Below are 24738 nucleotides of genomic sequence, written 5' to 3'. Positions count from 1 at the left end.
TTATTGGTCCTGGGTTGACAGATGATGCCACCAGATCTTTTCCCTAGGAATTTGGTGAAAAAGTATAAAACCATTTCATTCAAGGAAATGGAATAGAAATATAAATTTCCTTCTAGATCTTTATTCTACCTCTGTCACCTGACCCTTGACATGGAAGAGAATAGGACATGTCTTTCCCTTACCATTCACTTAAGAAGTATTATAGGTTGGTGCAAAAGTAATTGCGGTTTTTGCCTTTTCAATGGCAAAAACCTCAATTACTTTTGTATCAAACTAATAATAATCATTTTTGTCTGTCTTCCTAGCTCCCGTCTGGGGGAGGCAGCAGTCTGCTTCATCCTGCTACCACCTCCCTGCCTAGCACTGCCCAGGCCTAGCCAGCCAGAGTCAGTGCAGGCTGTGTGGGTGGGAACTTTTTTCATCAGTAAGGGGCATCAGGAATTATTCTGATTTATCTCACCTCTTACCTGCCCACCATTATGAGGGATCATGCACTTTACTGCCTTTATGGCTACAAGATCCTTTTACCAGGTATTACTCATACCATTATGAATAAGCTCCAGGACTGAAACCCAGACCCCCCCCAGACATTGAGGACTGCCTGCTGTCTTCTTAGTGCTATATCCCACCACACTGGCTTAGATGAAAACTTTCAAGCAGATCTTGGTGGAGATCAGACTAGAGATTTCTATTTTTCATCAGACTAGGTTTTAGACTTTTTGTGCATGCCCGTGTTCTGTGTGGACTGTGTGCCAGGTCTGTCTCTACTCTTGCAGTTTGAGTCTGGTAACCTCTCACCCTCTTTTCTCACTAGGACCTCTCCCATCATGCCTTGCTGTTAGGGCTATGCCCTTTATATTTGGTATGAACGTGTGCAGTTTGCAGACCCAGTCTCCTTACCCCAGTTCCTGAGCCCACCTTAATAGAGGAGAGCTGGATTGAAGTACCTTACTGCACAGAGGGGTGCAAGAAGGAAATGGAGGCATTTTGCGTTCTTTGTGCTTTAACAAATTAGTCTTGGAATTGCCTGGGATGACCTGGGGACTCCATGGACCTACGAGTGCTATATTTGCCCAGACCAAGTGCCTGGGCTTCTACATTTAATTCCTTCTGTTTTCAGATCCTTTCCTGAACAAGCAGACACCTTAAGATACTAGATTTATGTAGTAGGCATAGAGTAGGTCTGTCTAGCTCTCCTACTCCTCAAGGTAGTAGGAGAATGGAACTGAGGGTGAACCAAGATGTGAAAGTAAAACCAAATCCAGGAGGGCCAAAGCGTCAAACCAAGAAGGCAAGGCCAAGAGGCAGGATTGTGTGAACAGGTGGAAACTAGAACACCACGCCGAAGCAAGATGGTTGCTAAGGATAGGATACAAAATCTCAAGCCACAGAGCCTGGCTGCCACAAGTGTGGAGTTTATGGTCAACAGCTTTTTGGGCACAGACACCAGATCTTGAAATGGATTATAATTGAAGCGTTTAAGAGGAGAGCCTCTGGAGTGCCATTGCCTGGGTTCAAAGCCTGCAGCCCCCTAACTTGCTAGCTAAGTGACATTGAAACTATTTAACTGTCCTGCTTCATACGCATTAATGTCCTTGTTGCTGTTTTCTCAGTGTCATTCACTCCCTAGCTGCCAAGTGTTCCTTTGCCCAAACCTTAAGCCCTGAGGGGGCTAAGGTCTGCTTTTAAATGAATGTGCTACCCAACTACCTAAAAGGAATGACTGTTGGAATGTTTTTACTTTTAAATAAGACTAATGTGTCAGGCTCATCTCAACACTGTCATACCCAGTGGGACATTCTAGGTAGGATTCTTGGCCTAGTTTCTACCTTTTTTTTTTTCCCAACTGGAAGGTAATTCTAAGGTTTCAACATGATTCCAGGCAAGTCCCCATGGTTTATGACAAATAAGAGGATCCTCTTTGCATATACTGCTTGACATTTTACAAAGCGCCATCATTTGCACCATTTACAATTTTGAAGGTGCTGTGGGATCCTTAAGAAAAGTATAAGAACTGATCTCTGCCTTAGGGGAACTTCTAGTGTTCAGAAGAAAAGACTAAAATATATAAACCACAGATGATAATGTTCAATGAAGTTGATAATTATGTGGCATGGGTTAAAAGTATAATGATATTTCGAGACAAAAGCAGTGGTTTGGGGTTCATGAAAATTAAGGTTGGCTTCATTGAGAGGAGGTAGGGATGGGGTGAAGAAATAGGGCAGGGACAGATACATAGAAATCTTAGTGTGTGCAGGGTGGGGACTCATGGTGTAGTAAGAGGGGATAGTAGCCAGCACTAAGGAAGCATGGAACTACTTTGGCAAGGGAAGAGGGTGACAATGAGGGGATTGGCTTGGCCGTGATGCAGATTTGAGGTTACAGTAGTGATGGAATAGGATGGCATTAGTAGGGTCAGATTATGGAGAGGAGGCAAAGGGAATTTTAAGTAGGTAATTCACATATATTTTGTTAAAAACCCTATCCATTTAGTATTATTGGCTCCATTTTAAAGAAAATGTATGGGTAGTATGCACACCCAGGTCTGTCTAAAACTAACCTCTTTTCAATTCAACCTGGTACCTTACACTCAAGAAAGGATGGTAGGCTTGATGTGATTGGTAATGGGGAATCATTGTGGGTTCTTGAACAGAGGAGATATAGTGAAAGGGGGTGATCCAATGAAATTGTTTACTGCGCATGTATCCATATGTTTATATAGGATGAGGATGTCCTTTGGTGGAACAGATAGAGGAACGAAAGACGCATAGCTGAAGGCCATATGATGGACTCAGCTCCTGAGCTCTGCATTCCTTTTCTGTGTACCCAGGAGCCGCCAGCCCTGTTTGTATCCACACAAGGCTCTCTGTGTATCACAGCCAGCATAGAAGGCATAATCCTCCTCGGGTCTGTGTCTCTATAATTTATGATGCTTTCAGATTACCAAACACAATTCATTTGGCAATGAAAGAGAATAGTTTTGTGCTATTGCCCTCCATGTGTGGGAAATTGCCTTTTTGATGAGCAGAGCCATTGGCCTTCTTCATGTGACTGGCTGAGAACATGAGCTGGTAACCAAGGCCTGAGTGAAAAGTCTTGGGAACCAGTCATCCAGCTGCCACAGCCCATTTAGGGGAAGGCTAACCCCACATCCCTGCAACAATTTAACCTATGTCTTGAAATCTGTTAGTTTTCATCAGCCAATATGTACACTTATATAATTATCTCAGCAAAACCCCTCTTTATTAAAGAAGAAGGTGATAGATTGTTACTACCAACACAGTGCTAAGGAAACCACAGCTAAGGGTATCTTCTTCACACGCCACTCTCTCATCCTCAGTCTGCATGGTAGTTTTATGAACAACTTTTTTTTTTTTCTCTTAGGGCATCTGTTAGATGCATTCCAAGCTCCAGGGGAGACCTGTGTGGAGGTGCAAGAAGGAGGAGCTCTAAGGTTATTTTAATTTAGATTTATCTGAGACTCCAGAAAAATCACGTACGTGGTGTGGAAATTATCCTCACATAGGCAGAGGGAGAAAACACTAAATTCATATTCTACATGTATCTTCTTGTATCAAGACCAGTGTTTTCAGAAATGAGTTTGCCAATAAATATAAAAACCATCCATCGGTTTTCTTCCCAATACTCATTCTTCCCCTAAACGTTACATAGGTTTTTATACTCTTAATTAACCACATCCAATAATTTGTTTCCTAGGCTGGGCTAGCTGGATGATGCCTTTTTATCTGGTTAAAGAAGAGTCACCAGGCAGGAAATGATGGTAGAGAGATGGAAGACTACAAAACCCTTGCCAAATTCTGCACTTTTTGTTAGTTTGTTTGCACTGCGGAAGGATGAAGACAGTGAGACAGTTACTGAGACCATCGGCTGCTGTGGACATCACAGTGGGAGCAGTCTACTGGGTGGGAGGGGTGCTGTCAGGTCTTGGGGACCTTAGTAGGAGACAAGTAAAATTATGATGCAGTGGAAAGGCTCCTTTGAAAACAGGTGATGGGACACAGTGTATGCAATCCTGTGGGCTTTTGCTGCAAGTAGGCAGACCTCTTTCCTTTGACCTTTTTATTTATAAAGTCACAATCTGAGATCATCAGATTGTCAACAACAACAATAAACCCAAGATCATTGGATCTGAAACCCAACACCTGTATTGAATCTTAAGAAAAAGAAGACAGGTTGTATTCATTTAGGCATTGTCTAAGTAATTAGGAGACAAAATTTGCTATTATCGTATGTTTCACAGTTATGTTCTAAATTTATGCACCTGTGAGTAGCACTATAGGTTTTCATTAATGTTTGTGTTCTCATTTGATCTTTATAACTACCCTGTGAAATAGGTACTTAGGACAAACATTGATCACCCCTCATTTTAAAGATGGAAAATCTGAGGCTCAGAAAAATGAAGCTCACAAATTATGTCTTATGACTCCAAACTCCTGCTGGTTTTTTTTTTTGTCTGAAAACTGACTGATGTGATCTTATTTGGACAAAGAAGTGTTGTTGGAAATATCAGTCACGTGAATTAATTAACAACTTCTTCCTTCCTAGCGAGAGTAAGACCATGGAGTAGAGCAGATATATTAGTCCATTCCATGTGGAAATCCGGCCTGTAGCTGTATATTCGTATAGCTATATGTTGGTAGGATGGACCTACATGGTTTAATGAAAGTGGAAGGAAAATCTATTTTCAGTCAGATCCTATAGATATTTCATAAGGAATTAGAACTTAGTTACTTAAAAATTATATTCTAGAGGTTTATAAAGCAAACATTTATTATATTCATTTACCTTTTTAAAAAATTTTAAGCAAAGCCCATACTCCTGTTTTGGGGATATCTGAAAGAGAGAGCATTTACAACTTTAGAATTACAGATTCATGAGGGATCTGATTTTCTTTTTCAACTTTAATTTTGGATTCAGTGGGTACACATACAGGTTTTGTTACCTGAGTGTATTGTGTGATGCTGAGGTTTGGTGTACAGATAAAGCGATCTGATTTTACACTCTTATGCAGTGGATCTACCACTACTACAATGACTGCTACAGGGCTACTAATGTTTTCTGAATATTGTCTAAGTACTTCTAGAAATAGGAAAGAAGATCACAGAATCATAAATTCTTCTATCTTAAAGGAGCCTTCAGGATAATTATTATTTTACAAAAAAATGCAGCTAGGCTATTGTATACATCAAACAGGCTGTTTTTTCTCATGGTGAACTGAATCTGCTTCAGTGAAACTTTCCCCATTCTGTCTGAGGTCTCCCTTTGGACACAATGTAGAATAAATCTGTTGCTCTCCTGCATTCAAATAGTTGAAGACTTATTTTTTACCTCTTCATCTTCTCTTCCCTAGGCTGAACGAAACGAAAACTCTCAGTTTCTTAGGTTTCTGTGCATTATTTCTAATTTATTCTTAATTCATAACTCTATAGACACTTATAGAACACCTACTATGTGTGAGCCTGGCATTTTTAATTTAAAACCCTTTCCTGGCCAGGAATGGTGGCTCATGCCTGTAATCCCAGCACTTTGGGAGGCCATGGGAAGAGTATTGCTTGAGCCCAGGAGTTCGGGACCAGCCTGACTCTACTAAGAATTTAAAAATTAACCTGTCATGATGGAGCGTGCCTGTAGTCCCAGCTACCCAGGAGGCTGAGGTGGAAGGATTGCTTGGGCCCAGGAGTTCGAGGCTATAGTGTGAGATCCTATCTCAAATAAATACATTAATAAATCATTTTCTTTCTAATACAAACTCAACCTAAGAACTAGATAAAAGAAAGCCAATTTAACTTTTTTCCTTTGTGCTCAGGTAATAGAAAATGAAATTTGTATGTAGTTTATAACATGTACATTTATACCTGTATATACATATTCATATGTATTTTTAATCATAGGGAATGAACACTAGAAAGTAAATGAAAAATGAGTTGAAAAACTAAGCATTTAAAATAAATCAATTGATTTTTGATATATTAAGATATTAATTTCAAGGTTAATTATAGCCTCCTCTTAGAGATACAACTGTTCAAAGATACATCATCACAGCTGATTGTCAGGCCTAGATGCCTGTGAGGAGAGAGACTCAGCTTCAGTAACCTGTTGAAGCCGGGACATAGAAAGTAAATGAAAACTGAATTGTAAAAACATTCATTAGTTTAAACCCTACACACTGGGGCCTACTTTAGAGTGGAGGGTGGAAGAGGAGTGAGGATTGAAAAACTACCTATGAGGTACTATGCTTATTACCTGGTTGACAAAATAATTCATATACCCAACCGCCATGACATGTAATTTACCTGTATAACAAACCTACACATGCACCCTTGAACCTAAAACAAAAGTTAAAAAAAAATTAAACCCTTTTGTCCTCAATGTTTTGATATTTGGTCCCAGGAACTCAAATTTGCCTTTGTCTTAACTGGTAAAAATATTTACCCGGAAATGAAGAAACATTAAATACACTAATATGTAAAGACTTCAGAGGGAATGTTTAAGAATCCAAGCAATCAAAATAGCACCTTTAAGTATTTCTGTAGTGTATGCTGTAAGTACTCTATAAAAATATATTAATATGTCTTGTTAAAATGCCATTTACATACAATGGTAACATAATTATAATTACACGTCTTTCTTACAGATTTATTAAAACAGATGTGATCTACCAATAATGTTTTACGTCTCATGGAAAGAATTGGAATATAATAATCCTACTTTTCTTTAATGCATTACTAATTCAGACAGGCCCTTCTGGTTGTTCTGAATTGGAGAGAGAGCAGGCACTTCAGTTGGATTTGGAATCATCCACTTTTTTTTGCAGGTATTTCGAAAAAAGCCTGGTTTTGGTACAGCTCTTCCAGAACCCACGGGAAGAACCTGTTCATCAGCTCATCCATCCGTCTGCTGAGTAAATGCTTATTGAGCATCTACTGAATGCCAGCACTGTTCTTTGTTCTTGGAATACATCAGTAAACAAAATAAGAAAAACAAAACCAAACCTCCTGACCTCAAGGAGCTTTTATTTTAGGAATGATGTCTTTTAGTCATTTAATAGTTGCTGTTTTTATTAACTCTTAACTGTACCCATAAACTGGATACTTTCAACTTAAAAAAAAAAAAAGGGAAACTAATTATGTGCCCTAAGGATCACCAGGCCTTAGGTTCTACCTTTATTTTTTTTCTACTGTTACATAGCAACCTCATTCCTCAGGCTGCTGATGGAATTGGTAGCTGATGGAATTGGTAACTGAGTAATCAGGCCACTGTGCTCGGGGACATAAAACCTGTGGCCGCTGCCATTGCAGAGTCCCGTCATGGATCAGAGTTCGTCCCTGGGAAACAACTTGTGCCAACGGAAGGAGTTCTTCCTTTGCTCCCCTCATACCTCCCTTCCTTGCAGATGGGATCCTTGCAGATGGGATCCTTGCAGATGGGATCCTTGCAAGGGCAGAGCAGCTCTTAGAGGTGTCAGGCCCTTTTCTTTCATTCTGCTTATTTTCCCATAGGCGAGTACTGCTCAGAACCCAGGCTGTGAGTTTTTTGATGTGGAAAGCTATTTACTAAGCATGTCTTGACGCAGAGGATGGAGGGAAAGAAAGCCTCCAAGAGAGTGGTGATTCCACAACCATCATCAAATTTTGGTTGAAAACTCAAACTGCTGATATGTATTAGTAAGCAGATAATAGTAACATCCTGTATTTGCATGGCCCTGTATCAGTCAATAGCATTCAGATTTGTGTGGTGGTGTATAGCTTTCCTTATTTCATATCAGGTGTTTTCATTTGATCCCAAGTAGTATGTCCTGAGACAGAAGAAATAGCCCCATTTTACAGAAGAAGAAACCCAAAATTGCAAGGAATTTGCCTAAGGTCATTAGAAAGTGTCTAAAATAAGACTTTACCCAGACTCTCTGATTTCAAGCCCAGTGATTCTTCTAACAGGCCATATTCTTTCACTTTTATTATCTTGACTTACGCAACAAAGGAGATAAGCCAGGTACATGTCATTAATCTTCCTATGTATGACAACTGAGGCTCCAGGAGGTTAAATGCCTTGCCTAAGATTACTTGGGTGGTGGTAGAACTGGTTTTCAAAACCAGATCATCTGAATGGAATCTAAGTCTTTCTGCTGTATCACCTTGTTAATGTGTCAGGAACTACCACCCCACCTTCCAAAACACATACACACTCTCACTTTTAATGCGGACCCATCTTAGAACAAACTAGTGAAGGACTGACTGCTAAACATGGTCCAGAAACTTACTGTCAAATTTTGCTTTTGAGATGTGCTTGTGTTGTGTGAAGTCTTTTTTTTTTTTCCAGTATTGATGAGGGATCACTTTAAGATTTATTGGATTTTGTTTGTTTTGTTTTGTTTTGCTCTGTTTTGTTTTGTTTTGTTTTTGAGACAGGATTTCACTCTTATCACCCAGGCTGGAGTGGAGTGGCGTGATCATAGTTCACTTCGGCCTCTAACTCCTGGGCACCAGCAATCCTCCTGAGTAGCTGGGAATATAGGCATGTGCCAACACACCAGGCTAATTTTATGTATTTTTTAGATTTTCATAGAGATGAAGGGGTCTCAGTATGTTGCTCAGGCTGGTCTTGAACTCCTAGCCTCAAATGATCCTCCTGCATTGGCCTTCCCAAATACTGGGATTACAAGCATGAGCCACTGCGCCCAGCCTATAATTATTCTAAAGATTTCTTTCCTGTTTATGTACAGAATATCTAACAGCTATGCTTACCTTTAAAGCAGCCTTATGAATATCCTTGTGAATTCCTTAAGCTCAAGGGTCTTGTTTGCATTTTGTAGGTATATCTGTAGATAGATCTTACCTATCTCTGGCAGGTAACATTATCAACATGTTTTCCCTGTTTCTGGACACTTTGTGAAAGCATTGTAGAAATAAAAGAAGTCTTTATTCTTTGACCTCTCTTATGCATTATGAATTCTGAAAAACTGAGGGAGATAAAAGGCAATCTATGCTTTACTGCTTTCCCTAAGTTTTGAGAAGCAGGCTTAAAAAAATGCTTTAAAAATTTTAGATGCCATAATACACTGAAAATAGGGATCTCAGGTAGTTGAGGCAGACCAGGATTCTTCTTTGACCAGTCCTTTCACTGAAAAGACTGTATTTAGATATTTCTCTGAGTGTTCTAGATTCATAGACCCAAATGACCTCTCTGAGCATCAAGATACATGAAGAAGTTACTTCCTGAGGATAATAAATATGAAAAGAGAATTATCATCCTCTGCTTTCAGAAATCACTTAAAAAGGAAGGGAGTGCTTTTCCCATGAGGTTCCTGAGACAGTCCTTATGTCACCTTGTATTGGCAAAAAGATCTGGGGCACTGTGTTCGACGATAGCACTTCTTTGTTCCCCTCCCGATATATTTACAGAATATAATCCTGTTTTGCTTGCACTCATTTCCATAATACGGAAAGTCAATAAACCTTATATAACGTTTTATGGTTAAGAACTACTTAGTCTTGTGTGTGGAACTTCAGCAAGAAGCAAAAGAAAATTCACTTATAGATATGTTACCTCACGTAATCCTCACCACAACCTTAGGAATTAGACATAAATTACAAGAACCAATTACTGATTGGGAAAGTAAGTCTCAGAGAGGTTAATGACTTCCTCAAGGACACAGGATGTTTCTTGATCTGACCAAGACGTGGGCCTCGTTTTCTGAATCCAGGGTTCTAGTCCTGTCTTTTAGGAGATGTCTAAGTCATACAAAAGCATCACTGGCAGATTCCACCAGTGTTTTATTCACACCTTGCAACAGCCTACTTTTTGAAGGTTTCTTGCTGTCATGGCTATTCATTCCTATGAGGTGGAAATGGCTTTTTTGGTATCTCTTTGCATTATTACAGTTGTTGTTATTTTTAGTTCTATTTATATGAAAAATGTACTTTTTAGCCCACAAAAATAGCATAGCAGCAGCTTATCAAAATGTCCCAGACAAGTTTACTTCAACAAATTAGTAACACCTTCATGCTTCCTGTGGTGGAAGAAATGCAGAGTCCACTTCCTCCCAGTGAACATCTGAGCCAGATTCCTGCTCCACTCGGTCCCCCTTCCCACCTCTTACAGCCATGAAATAATGTGAGAGTATTTGTTTCCCCTGCAAAGGGAAGAGGGTCCAGAGACAAAAGGGAAGTTAGTATTCACTGGAAGCCTCCCTGTACAAGCAACAGTGTTAGGACTTTTATACACATTTTTACAATTATTACAGCAGTTCTCAATTATTGAAACAGAGGGTAGGCATTTCCCCTTTTTCAGATGGGAAAAGTGAGAATTAAGTTAATTCCAAAGTCACACAGCTAGTGAGAGAAAAAGCCTGGACAGGAACTCAGACTGTATGACTCCAAAGGCTAAGTGCATTCTATACACACAGGCCGCCCTCCTGGCAGTGAGAGTTCAGGATCTGTTGGAGAAAACCTCAGACCATGGTTTTCTTGCAGATTCTGCTGGAGAACATTAGGTGCCTGTTCCCCCGTGGTGAGTGTTACAAAGTGCAGCACCACCCAGGGGAAGAGTCTGGGCCTTGGAGTTAGACCTGAGTTTGAATCCTCCTTCAGATATTTACTATTGATGACATTGGCAATCAATGCTGCTGAATTTCTCCAGCCCTCCATTTATTCATCTATTAAGGGGAGAGCTACCTACAGGGCGGGGAACTTACAAGGATTAGATGAGGGGATATGTGTAAAGGCCTAACACCCAGTAGGTGCTCACTAAATGATGTTCCTTATTATTATGGTGATTACCACTGTACTCTTTTCAGATGAAAGTGTTCGGTCACCTGGAATCTGTGAGTATGTGGTTTTTGATCTGTGACTAAACTGTTCACCCATTTCCCAGTTTCTCTGCTCTGTCAAATATCAACATTTTACCAGGTTTCTCTGTTGTTGCCAAACCTGTCATTTTTATTTGGTGTGGCTTCTTGGGAAACTTCCATGGCCCATTTGATGGGAATCAAACAGAGTGAAAACAAGGACAGATGCAGCAGAGGTGGCATCAGGAACAAATGGGTCATAAGAACTTACCTTGGCAGCAGCCCCAGAATGGTCAGGAGGAAAGGCACTTTAAGATATCAGAAGGTAGAAAGGAGAGGTTGGATGATAGAATGGGGAAGGGATTCCTCCTCGTGTTCACAGAAGTGAATCAATGGGAGACACAAGGTTACCATTTAATATTCCTGCTCTCCTAGGCATGGGTCAGGTACATCTTCAGCCATGGGTAAGTTTGTTCAACAAATGAGTGATCTTTGGGAGGCTGAGGCGGGCGGATCACGAGGTCAGGAGATTGAGACCATCCTGGCTAACACGATGAAACCCCGTCTCTACTAAAAATACAAAAATTAGCCGGGTGTGGTGGCGGGCGCCTGTAGTCCCAGCTACTCGGGAGGCTGGGTCAGGAGAATGTCGTGAACCTGGGAGGCAGAGCTTGCTGTAAGCAGAGATCGTGCCACTGCACTCCAGCCTGGGCGACAGAGCGAGACTGCATCTCGAAAAAAAACAAAAAAACAAAAACAAAAACAAAACCAAATGAGTGATGCATTGACCTTTCGTAATTCTTGGATGCAAAAGTAGAACTCAAGCTACTTAATAACAATCATGGTGGCATGGGCACCAGCAAGTCAGCGTGGACAACAGCCATAGTTCTGGAGCATGGTCCTCAAGACTACCTTTTGTATGCAGAGTATTAACACTTTAACTCTTAGATCCTTGGAACATAAGGAAGAGAGGCTGGAACAAAAAGGGGTTGGCATTTGGAGGTGGAGAGGTAGTGTAAGGCACAACTGTTTATCAACTGGTATCTAAGTATTTCAGGCCAGACACGTGGCTCACACCTCTAATCCCAGCACTTTGGGAGGCTGAGCCAGGAGGATTGCTTGAGTCCGGGAGTTCAAGACCGGTCTGGGCAACATGGTGAAACCCTGTCTCTACAAAAAATACAAAAATTAGCCAGGTGTGGTGGGGCACGCCTATGGTCCCAGCTACTGGGGAGGCTGAGATGGGAGGATCCACCTGAGCCCTTGGGGGTCGAGGCTGTAGCGAGTCATGATTGCACCACTGTACTCCAGCTGGGTGATAAAGTGAGACCTTGTCTAAAAAAAAAAAAAAAGGAAATAGTTTAGTATCTAGCTTCTGGTCCACTTGTACTGGTGTTGACTATGTATCAGCCCAGCTTATGTGGCTACAGGGATTCTCATTGCACATCTGAATGAAGCCAAAAACATACGCAAGGTTTTAAGAGTATTTGATGTCTTATTGGCAATATGAGGTGGACCAGCCATACAGTTAGTAACATAACCAGCATTGGCTTCCGGCACTTAGTTCTGAGTTCTTTCTGAAGAACTTATATATGCAGAAACTGGACTTAGCACTCACTTAAAGAAGAAATAACTTTGATAAGAACCAGGTGTGTTGTTCTTTCTCTTTATTGGTTTCATGTTTTCAGATCTTGCTAACTCTCCCCAGCTGTGCCCTGCAGTGGAGACCTATTTGAGACTCTGTTATGATATGCCCAAGATACCACACATGCCCTAGGCTCTTCCCCTAGCGTCAACCATGGTGCTCTCTAGGAACTAATCTTTGTGGCAAAGACCTTTGCCCGGGGGACACCTGCCTCTCCCAGCTCTTTTCCCCTCATGTCAAGGACCATGCATCTCATGCTATCTTTTCATCGTCATTTTCTCAACCTTAGGGCTTTATCTTTGAAACATGTGCATCCGCCTTTAGACACTTTATCATTAACTGGAAATTACTGTTCGGATAGACTTGAGGATAATTATTCACGTTATTAAAAAACATTCCTCAGTTCGGTAAAGTATTTGGTAGCAAGCTCCTATAAGTAGAGAGAGTTTCTGATGTATTTGAGTACAGATCAATTACAACTTGAAGGAGAGGTTGGTGCATTGCTGAAGAACTTTTAATAAAGTTGCAGGTGCTGTCAGAAATGGAACCATACCTGAAAAATAATAACTGAAATTTCTTCAGTTCCATAGCATTGCAAAACTTACTTCCGCATTTGCTCATGTGATATATGGGATTTCCATCTCTAATCCTTTGCAAGATGGAAAGTCTGCCACATACATTTCTAGCGAGCCATGAGGTAGCTGGAAACTGCCACCATGCCATACCTAACCCCACTCACACCAGGGCCATGACCTCTTACACCTCTTTTTTAAGGTCTTCATCAATGACACATGACCCTAACAACACATGACTCTGTCGCCACTTTCCATTCTTCCCCCAATATCTCCCCTTCTAGGAGATTTCAGAGCTTTGCTCTTCTCTGTTAAATGATTGTCATCCTCAGATGTAGGCTAAGAAAAAAATAGGATCTGATTTCCTGAACTCTTCTTTGCACACAGCCTTTCATGGAAACTGCTGTAATGCAAGTCTGGGTATTCCCTGAAGTGGCCCTTCATGTCACTATTTGACTAAGGAATAGGAGGGAACAACCCCGTCTTGCCTCATCCCTGCTCTCTCAGCCGAAGAAGACCTGTGTCTGGCTGGAGGGTGGCCTCGCGCCTCCCCTTGGTGCCGCAGGCCATGCAGAGAGGCAACGACCTTCCTCCAGGGCTCCTATCGAGCTGGGGAATGAGTAATTGGGACTTGCCAAAGTGTTTAAACACCAGAATTGAAATTAATGTCCCCTCATTGCTGGGTACGCTGACAATACATTACGGCAAACACCTTCCCAAAGTGAAATGAATGTTTGTTTATCCTCATGAAATATACATCAAAACATGTTGGTGGAAGAAGCCCTAATGAGGGAAGGGGCCAGGTTTCTGTTAATTCTTGGCAAATAGTTAACTGAAGTGGAAGGTTTTTTTTTCTTTTTCTTTTTCATTCTTCTTTTTTCTTTTCTTTCTTTTTTTTCCTCCAGAATAACCTGTCCACAGCTGTGTATCTAGGACATTAATATGGGTTTAATGAAAACTCCAGTTGATCTGTCCAAAGATATTGATGAGCATTGCCCAGGCGTATTAATCATCTCCTTGAGGGAGGAAATGAAGGGAATGGGCGAGCAGGTTTCTGTCAGATGCCAATCCAGATGAAGAGATGTGAAAAGAAATTTTTTTAATCCTCCATAGCTATATCCATTTCCTGGGACATGGGTTGGCCCAAGAGGGAATGAGAAGGACCTGCGATTGCACAGGAAATTCTGGGGCACATTTAACGTTAAATCATTAAGCTTCTGCCAATAAATCCATTACTGTTAATTACATTGAGATGGCCAACGATCCACTGACAATATTCCTTCATTGATTTTCATTCTCAGTGAATCGATGTTCTGGCTTGGCTCTCTTTGGTGTTTTCATTCTTTCATTTCTTTCTCCCTGTCCTCATCTCTCTCTCCCCGTGCCCTGCTCCCTACACCTATCCCTCCCCTTCCCCTTGAGCTTTTTCAGTAATGCAGTTCCCCTCTCACTGGTGATACAGTTCTCTCCCTAAGTGCCAAATGTTTCTTGATAGGAACAAGCTACATTTCTTTATGGCTTATGGCAAACTGCCTTGATTACTTCTACTGCTGTACCCATTATGTGAATTAAATATGTATTCAGTTGCATGCTGCTTGCGATGTTATTGCAGGGTGACATATGGTACTGACTCAATTAGAATGAAACTAGCATTAGATAACCCTTCTGATTACATGCATCCTGACCGGCTCCTCCTCGGCCTCCCCTCTGTGCTCTCGCTCTCCAGTGTCTGGAGGCCGCAGATTTTCATTATCGGTTATCATCTCTGCCACATCGGATGCGGGATGGGGGTGGGAGAGGGAGGGGCCTGTGGATCTCTGGGAAAGAAAGCGGATCAGACAGACAGACTGCTGTGAAAGGGTTGGTGGGGAGGAATAGAGAGGCCTCTGTGCTTGCATTTGGAATTAACATTTACAATTATATTTTTTGGAAGTGGTTGTCAGGCCTACTCTGAAAAGGGGCTGGAAAGGTCTCTCTAGAGTTGTGAAGCAACGGCTGCATGTGATTAGTCAGTCCTTACCTTGAAATGATTTATTTAAAAAGAATACATTGTTCGGGCGCAGTGGCTCATGCCTGTAATCCTAGCATGGGAGGCCGAAGCAGAAGGGTTGCTTGAGCTTAGAAGTTCGAGACCAGCCTGGGCAACATAGCAAGACCCTGTCTCTAAAAGAAGAAAAAATTTAAGCTTTTCTTAAAAAAAAAAAATCTTTTTTCTGTTGTTGCCGTTTCTTTTTTAATGCAGAGCTAATACTCTACTACCAGTAATATATTTTGTTTTCATATCACACCAATATTCAGTATGTGTTAACCTGTTTGATTTTCATCATATCACACCAATATTCAATATATGTTAACCTGTTTGATTTTCATCATATCACACCAATATTCAATATATGTTAACCTGTTTGATTTTCATCAGCATCTGACAACACAGGTAGACTAGGAATCATGCCCCTGTTTTACAGATGATGCGGTGGAGATTCGGAGAGGCTTGGCTGCATTACAGTTTGAAGTCACAAAGTCCCTGAGTGCCCAAATGAGGGGGAATCCTTAAAATGCAGGGGGTTCTGAAGGGCAACTCAAGGATGCATTGTAAAGTGATCGAGAGTTGTTAAATCTTTTTTTTTTTTTTTTTTTTTTTGTGACAGAGTCTCCCTTTGTCACCCAGGCTGGAGTGCAGTGGTGCAATCTCGGCTCACTGCAACCTCTGCTTCCCGGGTTCAAGTGATTCTCCTGCCTCAGCCTCTTGAATAGCTGGGATTACAGGCATGCACCACCATGCCCGGCTAATTTTTGTATTTTTTGTAGAGATGGGGTTTCGCCATGTTGGCCAACTGGTCTCGAACTCCCGGCCTCAAGTGATCCTCCCACCTTGGCCTCCCAAAGTGCTGGGGTTACAGGCATGAGCCACTGTGCCCGGTGAGAGTTGTTTAATCTTGAAAAGTTGTCTAGCATAGTTGGTGCTGGAATATCTGGAATATCACATCCTGACATAATACAAATCACACTAGAGTACTGTGGGCATATGACATTTCCTTATGAGGAGTAATTTTCTCTCTGTGATAATTTTAACTGTGTTTTAGAGTGTTCTAAGCTTCCTTCCTCCAGCTCTATCACTTCCAGTTGCCAAGCAAGAACTTATAGACAGACCCATTCTCTTTCAGTCCCATCTAGACACACCTGAGGCTGAAGCGTCTTCTAGGCTAGGGGCTACCACAGGGCACTGATAGAGAGCAGAGAGCTTGCAGGCAACCTTGGCTTTTCTCAAGCACTGGTAGAAAGGCTGCTGGGTCCGAGATCACCCAACTGACGTTGCGTCACCATACAATAAGACTTCTTGCCTGTGAGCAGCTCAAGTTAGCAGGCATATTTGAGTGTCTTCCACAGATCCCCAATCTGGAAATCTGAAAACCAGAATGCTCCCAAATCTGAGAATTTTTGAGCACCACCATGATGCCACAAGTGGAAAATTCTGCACCTGACCTCAGGTGACTACACAGTCAAAGCATACTCAGAACTTTGTTTTATGTACAAAATCATTAAAGTGTTATATAAAATTACCTTTAGGGTCTGTGTGTAAACTATATGAGATACAAATGAATCTTGTGTATAGACATGGGTCTCATCCCCAAGACACTATTACGTATATGCAAAAATTCCAAAATCTGAAGACAATAATCCCAAATTCGAAACACTTCTGACCCAAGCATTTTGGATAAGAGATACTAAACCTGTATATGTGCTTGTGTGTACCACATTATATGCTGTGGGAAATACAAAGTGTACGTAGACAGCTGGCTATAGGCAGCTCATACGCAGGCAGAAGTGGCCATAGGCAGCCCATACCCAGGCAGAAGTGAATATCATGAGGGTAAGTGTAAGTGAGGATGGTGTGAACTCAGAAGTGCCATAGATGTACTTACATGATTTTAGTGTTTTTTATGCTGTCACTCAGCCCATTGCCTTGAGTATAGCAGGCTTTTAACAAATATAGGTTGAATGGATGCACGGATGAATGAAAGGGAGGGCGTGAACTATGATATAATGAGGCAGGTTTTCATGGAGGAAATGGGACCCCTTATAGATAACACAACCCTCCATTCCCACCCCACCCCTCCCTCCCCTCCTACTTTTCAATTATAATAATGATAACTAAGTTATGCAGCACTTTATATTTAAAGTAACCCTTTCAAGAAATGCTGGAAAGATAAGCAAGAAATGAAGAAAAATGGTTATCAGTAGAGGCCAGGTGTGAGGGTGGGGCATAGGGTTAACAGGGCCAAACAAGGGTGGGAGCAAGAGTTGGCAATGTATGGTGATCATAATGTATATTGTAGATGTATTTTTATATTGTAAATGCATTAACTACTCAAAAATAATGTTAAAATCAAAGAAATTTTCTGGAGCATTAGCTTACCCAGTCTTCACAGTCACCCTTTAAATGGGGTGCACAGTTTTACTAGGTTCTAATTTCATGAAAGGGAATCGAAGAATATAAATAACTTAGCTAAGATCATAGAGTTAGTAAGTTGTAGAGGCAAGACTAGCCCAGATTGGGTTCTTTCTACCACAGCATATGGCTTCTGTGAACATTGTCCCAACTGTGCTAATCTCCAGAGAGGTTTATGGCTATGCAGTTGGGACCTTCCCTGAGACCACTGTTTGCCAAGGTCACTGTGTGTGCCCCACAGGCCTCTGCAGGAAGAAAGAGTTGGAAGCTCAGGGTTCTTCTCCCCACTGCCACTGTAACACAGCAGATTTAAACTACAAGCAACAGCAGAGCAGAGCAGAGCTTGGATGTACAAGACGAGCTGTCTCTGAACTGGCCCTGTGGTTCATGCTCGCTGTTGCAGAAGGGAGGAAGCGTGAAGCAGATGGCCTTTGCCTGGTTTTCAGGGTGGCCCTGAGATACACAGGGTGCCTGCTGAGGAATAAGGGAGCTATTACAATTATTTTAATACCTGGAAGGGCCGAAGAACAAATCAGGCACTGAAAGCATCAAAAGTTGTTGATCTTGTAAATTTAGGACAGTGCGACTTACGTTCTTGAGAGCAAAGTATGACATTTTAATGGCATGCTTTAGGTAGGGTCCCCACTATTCTATAGGTGTTTATACTACTTCAGTTGCTTCACAGCTCCCCCTTCTTTGCTACCACACCCGACACTCCCCACCATTTTCCATCGGCAGGGGAGCTACCTAGAGCTGCCTTACTTGGCAGAGCAGAGGTAGCACCTGTGTCATTGGCTGTTCTAGCGTGCTGTCATCTAGCATATCTGTTATTCCATCTGCAGCCTTCACACACTTTTGCTCTCCAGGTCCAGTGAGTTCATACATAGCAAGGGCTTTTCCTGAGTATCAGGTAGCCAATGAAGAACAGATCTGTCCATAGACTCCTGGAAGGTAATTTGCTGCTCTGAACACCATGATGTCTGCCTTTTCACAACGTGCAGCTAATCATAGGCACCTTATGCCCAAGATTGCCTTTCACAAGAGTTGTGAAAGTGCTCTCCCAGTCTGGTTCCTTCTATGGGCCATATTCTGTTTTGATGTTGTCTAAAAGTGTCCTCTGTATCTTCTGTACCTCCTAACCCAGGTCCCACCTCCATGAAACCTTTAGGACTATCTCAGATGTCACAGAACCAGAGAGACTAGTAATTCTAAGATTTCTAGCTTTTTTTTTCAACTAACTTCTAGAGTGCTTTGTTTTCTTTGCTGAAGTCAGATTTCTGCCCCTGCAGATTATGAAATCACCCAGTGGACAAATTCAGTCCTTATTCTACACTCTTGCTGTATTTGATCCTGATAACCTTTCTATTATATAATTCTCATTTCTTCATCTCTGTATTCTTCTGGTTTGCTTCATATCTCTTTGGTTGGCCCTTCTTAGTTAACTTCAATGTTGCCTCCTCAGCCCATCACTAAGTATTCGTATGCCTGCATTTATCAACTAAATACCTATGGCTCACAAATACATCCATCTGTGATCTCACTGAGGACAGAGGACTTATCTTCTTTGTCAACCGCTGCATCCCCAGTGAGGAGTACAATGTCTGGACTAAAGCAAGTATCCAGTAAGTATTTATTGAACAAATGGTAAAGTAAAACCTATATGTTTAGCCCAGATTGCTTTTGTGAGTTTCAGATCTACACATGTAACTGCCCGGCAAGCATCTCTATATCCATGTTCAGCAGATTCATAAATCCAGAGCAGACCTCATCAATCCCCATCCATAATAAGTCTTCCTCCTGTATTCCGTCTTTTATCTGCCCAATCTAGAAACCTAATATTTGTATCAGACTTTAACCTTTTTCTATGTCACCTCCCACTACCTTCATCTAATCATTAGCCAATTTGTGTTGATACTACCAGCAAGCATTTAATGAACACTTTATGCCAAGACTTATAAAACTAAACACATTCTAACTATTTCTCATTTCTCCTTCTTCCCATCTGCTGTCATCCTAAGTCAGGCACTCACTATCTTTCACCCATTCAGCAGTATTGACCTCTTGACTGGTGTCTCTGCCTGTAATATCCTCGAGCAGCCCATCGCATCTGAGGTCTGCCAGGAGACTCTTAACATGCTAACCTGCTTGCTATACCCTTATTCAAAATTCTTTGATGGAAGTCCCATTGTCAAAAGCTGCAGTCCTGAATCTCAAAACTGTTGTGCCATGATCAGTTGTGAAGTATGTCACAAGTAATTTTGATATTAATAATGGTTCAAGACCTAAGGTTTGCAAATTATTTAAAATTTTAAGCTAAGTCAAATTATCACCATATAAATGTCACTTTCGCTCACTTGAATTCCCATATGCTTTCTTTAGTGGAAGAGAAAGAGTGGCATTACAGTCTGCTGAGAATTATTCATTTTGGTCTGTAGGATGAAATCTAAACTCCTTTGCATAACCTACATGAACCTTGTGATCTAGTCCTTGCCTACTTCACCAGGGCTATTTCTCACCATTTTTTTCTGTCTCATCATATGCTACAAATATACTGAGTTACCTGTAATACCTAAAACCTGCCACTTCTTTCTTATACCTTTGAAGATTGTCTCCTACTAGCGATTTCTTGTACCTGTTATCCCCTAAAACACTCTTACTGATCATTCAGATCCTGGCTGAGGCCTTGCCTGAGTATCCTGACCCAGTTCTAGATATTCCTCTTCCTTTGTATCCACTTTGCCTTGTATATTCCTTCATTGTAGCTTATAATAATTACATGGTGTTTTTAGCATGTTCGTTTCCCCGTTGGACTGTAAGTTAATGCCTTTTCATGTTCTTCTCCCAATTTTTAATACATGGCTGAACATATGTTAGGTGCTCTGTAATCTTATCCACTGGTCCCAACATTCTTCAGAATCAGACAACTTTAGTACCACATCATAACTTAATAGATAAAAGCGAGAGAGCCCTGGACAGGGAGTTTGAGCAGCTAGTCCTAGCTCATCTATAATGATTCTGTGGCCCTTGACATGTTACACAAAACTTATATCTATCTCAGTTTCTATGTGCATGGTCTGTTTGTAGGACTTCCCTATGAAATGGTGGTTTAGACCAAGTTGGAAGGTGTGCATTGATTGGAAAATACAGGAAGTAGGATAGAGTAGGCAAAGTGAGGCCCATGTGCTTGCCATTGATAGTCTGTCATTGAATGTCTAGCTGGGAGTAATAAATGGAGACCCAGTCGTTATTTGAGCATAGATGACATGTTCTGAAATTAGATTGAAGGACTTCTCATCTGGTAAAAATGTGCCGGATGTACTAGAGTGTAGAGAGAGTGAAGAAACAGATTTCAGCCAGGAGACAAAAGGATCTGGGATCTGCTATCTTGGGAATGAAAAAGATCACACTTTTTTCAAAAAGTTTTTGAAAAAAAGAATGACAGAGCCTGGTAACCACCTAGATATGGAAGTTGAAGGAAAGGTATGAATTGAAGATGACGGAATCATTTAATTCATTTATTAATTTGGATTCCACAGAAAGTTTGAGGTGGGATATGACTCAGTACAACGAAAACTGTTAGGCATATGGCTGGAGGGTGTGGTCACAGATGCTGGCTTTGTCATGTAACTCGGAAATAAGGCTTTGCCAGGATTGTCGTAGAGTTTGCTGCATCGTGTGCAAGTTTGGACTAGACTCTAAGATATCTCCCATGTCTGTCTATGTGTTTATCTTTGTAAGTTCTCTGATTTGTTACCTGAGAGAATGGGTTTGGCATTAATTAATAGGAATAAGGAAATCAGGGAAGGGAGGGGATTTGGATGCCAGGTAGAGTTTTCTTCATTTCAGATTGTGGTAGATCTTTTGAGTTTCACTGAATGTTGTGATAACTTCTGTATAATTGTTGACTTTCCTTTTGGCTTTGTCTCTGACTTTCATAGGATAGCGCTGTATCTGCTAGAATCATACTCTGTTTTCAGGCAGTCCCTAGGCTGAGCTCACTAGTTCCAGTGACCTCTTTCTGGTAGGAGGTCAGAGTTTATTGAGTGACAGTGGACCAGAATAAAATTATAGTGGAAAAGAATTTGGGTTTTGGAGTCAGACTGACCCAAATTTGTGTTCTATATCCTTTGTCTATTTTGTGACATTAGCAGGTTACCTAATTTTCATATGTCCGTCTTCTCAATACTGCAAGCGGGGATAATATCACCTACTTCATGGGGTTTGGTGAAAGATTAAAATAATAATAGCTAATATTAATTTAGGGATTAGTTACTAAGCACTGCTATTTTACATTCGTTATCTCATTTAATCCTCCCTGCAAAATCTATAAAGTATGTATTTTCATTGTCCCTGTTACACTGACCAGTAGAGGGATTAAATAATTTGCCCTGTTACCTGACTAGGAATTGGCAGAGCAGGGATTAGAACCTAGGTTGAATGACTGCAGAATCTGAGCCTTTGATAACTGAAAGCACGGCAGCTTCCCAAATGTCACCCTTTCTATGAAAATGTGAAATCTCTAGTAAGACCCTCTTTCAGATTAATCACCTCTTCTACCATGTTCCTATAACAAAATTCCTGAAACTTTAATTAGCCCTTTTCTATCCTATGTCAACCCTCTATTCAACCCTTAATTTTAATCATTTTTATGCGTCCCCTTCTCTTCACTAAATTATAAACTTTTAAAAACAAAAACTGTGTTTACCTATGTATTTTTGCATCCAATGCCTTTATACACAGGAAGTCTCAATGTTAATTTGTTGCAAAGAAATTATTTGAAAGGCTCATGCCTTCCCTAGGGGGACATCTTTAGCCACTTGGTGCCTTGAGGTCACCTTTGCTTTTCCATCATCAAAATAGGAAAATTAAAGTGTCACAGAGTACTACAAATAGCAGTAATGAAATATGATCATTTAAAATAAGGATATAATATCACTTAGCCTGATTGTGGTCTTCACATCACCTCCCCCGACCAAAGAAAAGTCATAAAAGCAGAAGTGATCTTTGCCTCAGTGGGTTAGATTGTTTGTGATATTTGGAATTCAACTAGACAAGAAGAGACGTATCAGGAACCAGTTCCTCCTTGCCTCCAGGTATCAGACATGCTAGATCCCAGTTGGCCTTAACTTTTTGTCTCACTTACCCCTTTGGTTGGAATGCAGGCATTATTCTGAAGCTTTGTGGTAAGTGACTTGGATTTTCTAGTGTCGGGCTCTTCTCTTTTTTAGGAAGGGAGAAGCGGGTCTGGGAAATTAAAGTGCCTGTATCTCCCAGGGCACCGATTGTTAAGAGGGTTGGGACCTCAGTATGTTTTTTTTCCATTCTGCCACACCTGAGATAGAAAAAAGAAATACCACGGTCCCTCGGGTAGCAGTAGAGGGTGAGAGCAAGACTCCTACCTCTGAATGCCGTTAGATTTAGAAGTTCATTTTGACTGCTTTACGATACAAAGTTGAGTAATAATAATGGTCTTACTGGTATAAATAATAAGCACAGAGTGTTTCATACATATCAAAGCAATTTCATACATTGTAGTTCTCATTCTTATTCTTTGAGAAACAGCCTTGTGGGGTTGAATAGAAGGAATTACAGAATTGTGTTTGACGGTGTTGAGTGAGAAATTTTTAGCTGTTTTTCTTATTTTGTTCCCTGTTCCCTCATTTTTTTCTTATCCTGAGTTAGTCTCTTGATTTACATCTCGGCATTCAGGACTCAATGTTGCCAGCCTCCCCCATCTGAAGCAGCTGAGAGCCAGGATGCTAGCAGAGGATATCTGTGTAGCCAAACTAAGGGCCCATGTACTTAAGTTTGTGCAGTTGACTCATCAGAGCGCCCAGAAGCCACCACTCAAGACCTCTGATTTCAAATATGATTCTAATTGTATGTTTATCTGGCTTCCTAGCCTGTGCCAGACTATATACATGATAATCTCTAACATTTACTAAGTACTTACTAACTGAGACACTCTCCTAAATACTCCCAAGCATTCACTCAGGTAATCCTCACAACCACCCTAGAACACGAGGTACCACAACTGCATCCATTTTACAGGTGAGGACACAGCACAGGGGGGGTTTGAAACAAAGTCCCAAGCCAGTAGTCAGGTCTGGCTTCCATGATCTGGAACCACAGCCCATGCTATCAGCTATAGCACTGCAACCTCAGAAGAGGGGGAAACTTGAAGAAGCAGTAAAATCATAAAAAGGAGACTCAAGAATTTAAAAAGCCCAGCAGACTGAGTCTATACAGAATAGGCGTGCGTGCTCTCACATAGCAGCGGGCCTGGGTGATCATCAGCATTCCTAATGATAAATGACGTGGGTCACAAAGAGGAGGCCAAATAATGTCCGAGATCCCTATCTATCTATCTACCTAGATATTTTTTAAAAGAAGCTAGATGGAAATATAACATGTTTTAGAAGATTACTATCGAAAATGATGAAAATACAAATAGTTTTGGTAAAGCTCCAGTAACAGGGAGCCAAGCTTTCAAAAGTGATTTATTTTTCAGTAGTTAACGTTTTTGCGCCTTTCTACCTGCTCATGGGTTCCAGAGTCTCTGTTGCCTGGTGTCTCCCCGAGAACAAAGATTGTGGATCCCCAAAGTACCTCCACCTCCTCACTGGACTCCTGCTCCAGAAAAGATGACCATAATCTAATAATCACCCTACCGCATGAACAGGGTGTCACACATGTGCTTGACTGTGCCTCTACAGTGGCAGGTAGAGTGAGTGCAGTGCAGGAAATATCAGCCCTTTTCTAAAGCACTACGAAGATGAAAGGGGGAGGTGGTCAGGGGATGGAGAGGACGGAGGGGAAATCACTTCTTTGTCTAAAAGGGAAATGCCAGGACTGTCCCTTCAGGTCTGTTAAGTGTCTATAGGATGAGGAGGAAAATTCTTCTTCTCGTTGCTCCCACCTCTCCCCATCCCCTTTATTCTTTCTCACTTTGTAGAATAATATAAAAAAGCCCAGCAGAAAGGGAGCTGTGATGCTGTCGTCCCTGGCGTTGATGTTATTTATTTTCCTCAGTTGCTGCTCTGGAAGCCCGGAGTTGACAGAGCGGTTTTGTAGAATAGAAACATTATAGACTGTTACTGTCAGAGTGTTAAATGTGATGGATAGAGAAATAGAGGCGAAGGAGGGGACTTAATACTGAGAGCCAGGGTGCTCATGGGAAAATAAACCATCCGCATATAAGAAATGAATGAGGTAATGTGGCGGGAGGTAATGGGCTTTCGCAACATGCCGGAACAGAGATGCTTAT

General features: G+C 41.3%; 1 protein-coding gene and 1 long non-coding RNA gene across 12 annotated transcripts in view; both read left to right on the top strand.

Annotated features, from left to right (window-relative positions):
• LOC107969130 (uncharacterized) overlaps window positions 1–5321 on the top strand; it is a 54499-nt gene extending 49178 nt beyond the window's left edge. The window contains exons 2-3 of the long non-coding RNA XR_002939976.2: window positions 3385–3454; window positions 3718–5321. This is a non-coding gene — a long non-coding RNA (uncharacterized LOC107969130). The remainder of the gene's footprint in view (window positions 1–3384; window positions 3455–3717) is intronic.
• The window catches only part of PBX1 (PBX homeobox 1), a 326500-nt gene that overhangs the window by 116202 nt on the left and 185560 nt on the right, over window positions 1–24738 (top strand). Inside the window, exon 1 of one of the 11 annotated variants that reach the window (XM_054655229.1) lies at window positions 19054–19093. The exons of the other annotated variants lie outside the window; for them this stretch is intronic. Within the exon in view, the coding sequence (XP_054511204.1) occupies window positions 19069–19093 (25 nt within the window). The 5' untranslated portion in view covers window positions 19054–19068. Of the gene's footprint in view, window positions 1–19053; window positions 19094–24738 lie in introns of those variants that run through there. 11 annotated transcript variants of the gene reach the window in all.

Source organism: Pan troglodytes, chromosome 1 (genome assembly GCF_028858775.2).
Source record: "Pan troglodytes isolate AG18354 chromosome 1, NHGRI_mPanTro3-v2.0_pri, whole genome shotgun sequence".
Classification (NCBI taxonomy): Eukaryota; Metazoa; Chordata; class Mammalia; order Primates; family Hominidae; genus Pan; species Pan troglodytes.
Note: the sequence above shows the minus strand (reverse complement) of the source record. Positions and strands in the feature narration are given on the sequence as shown.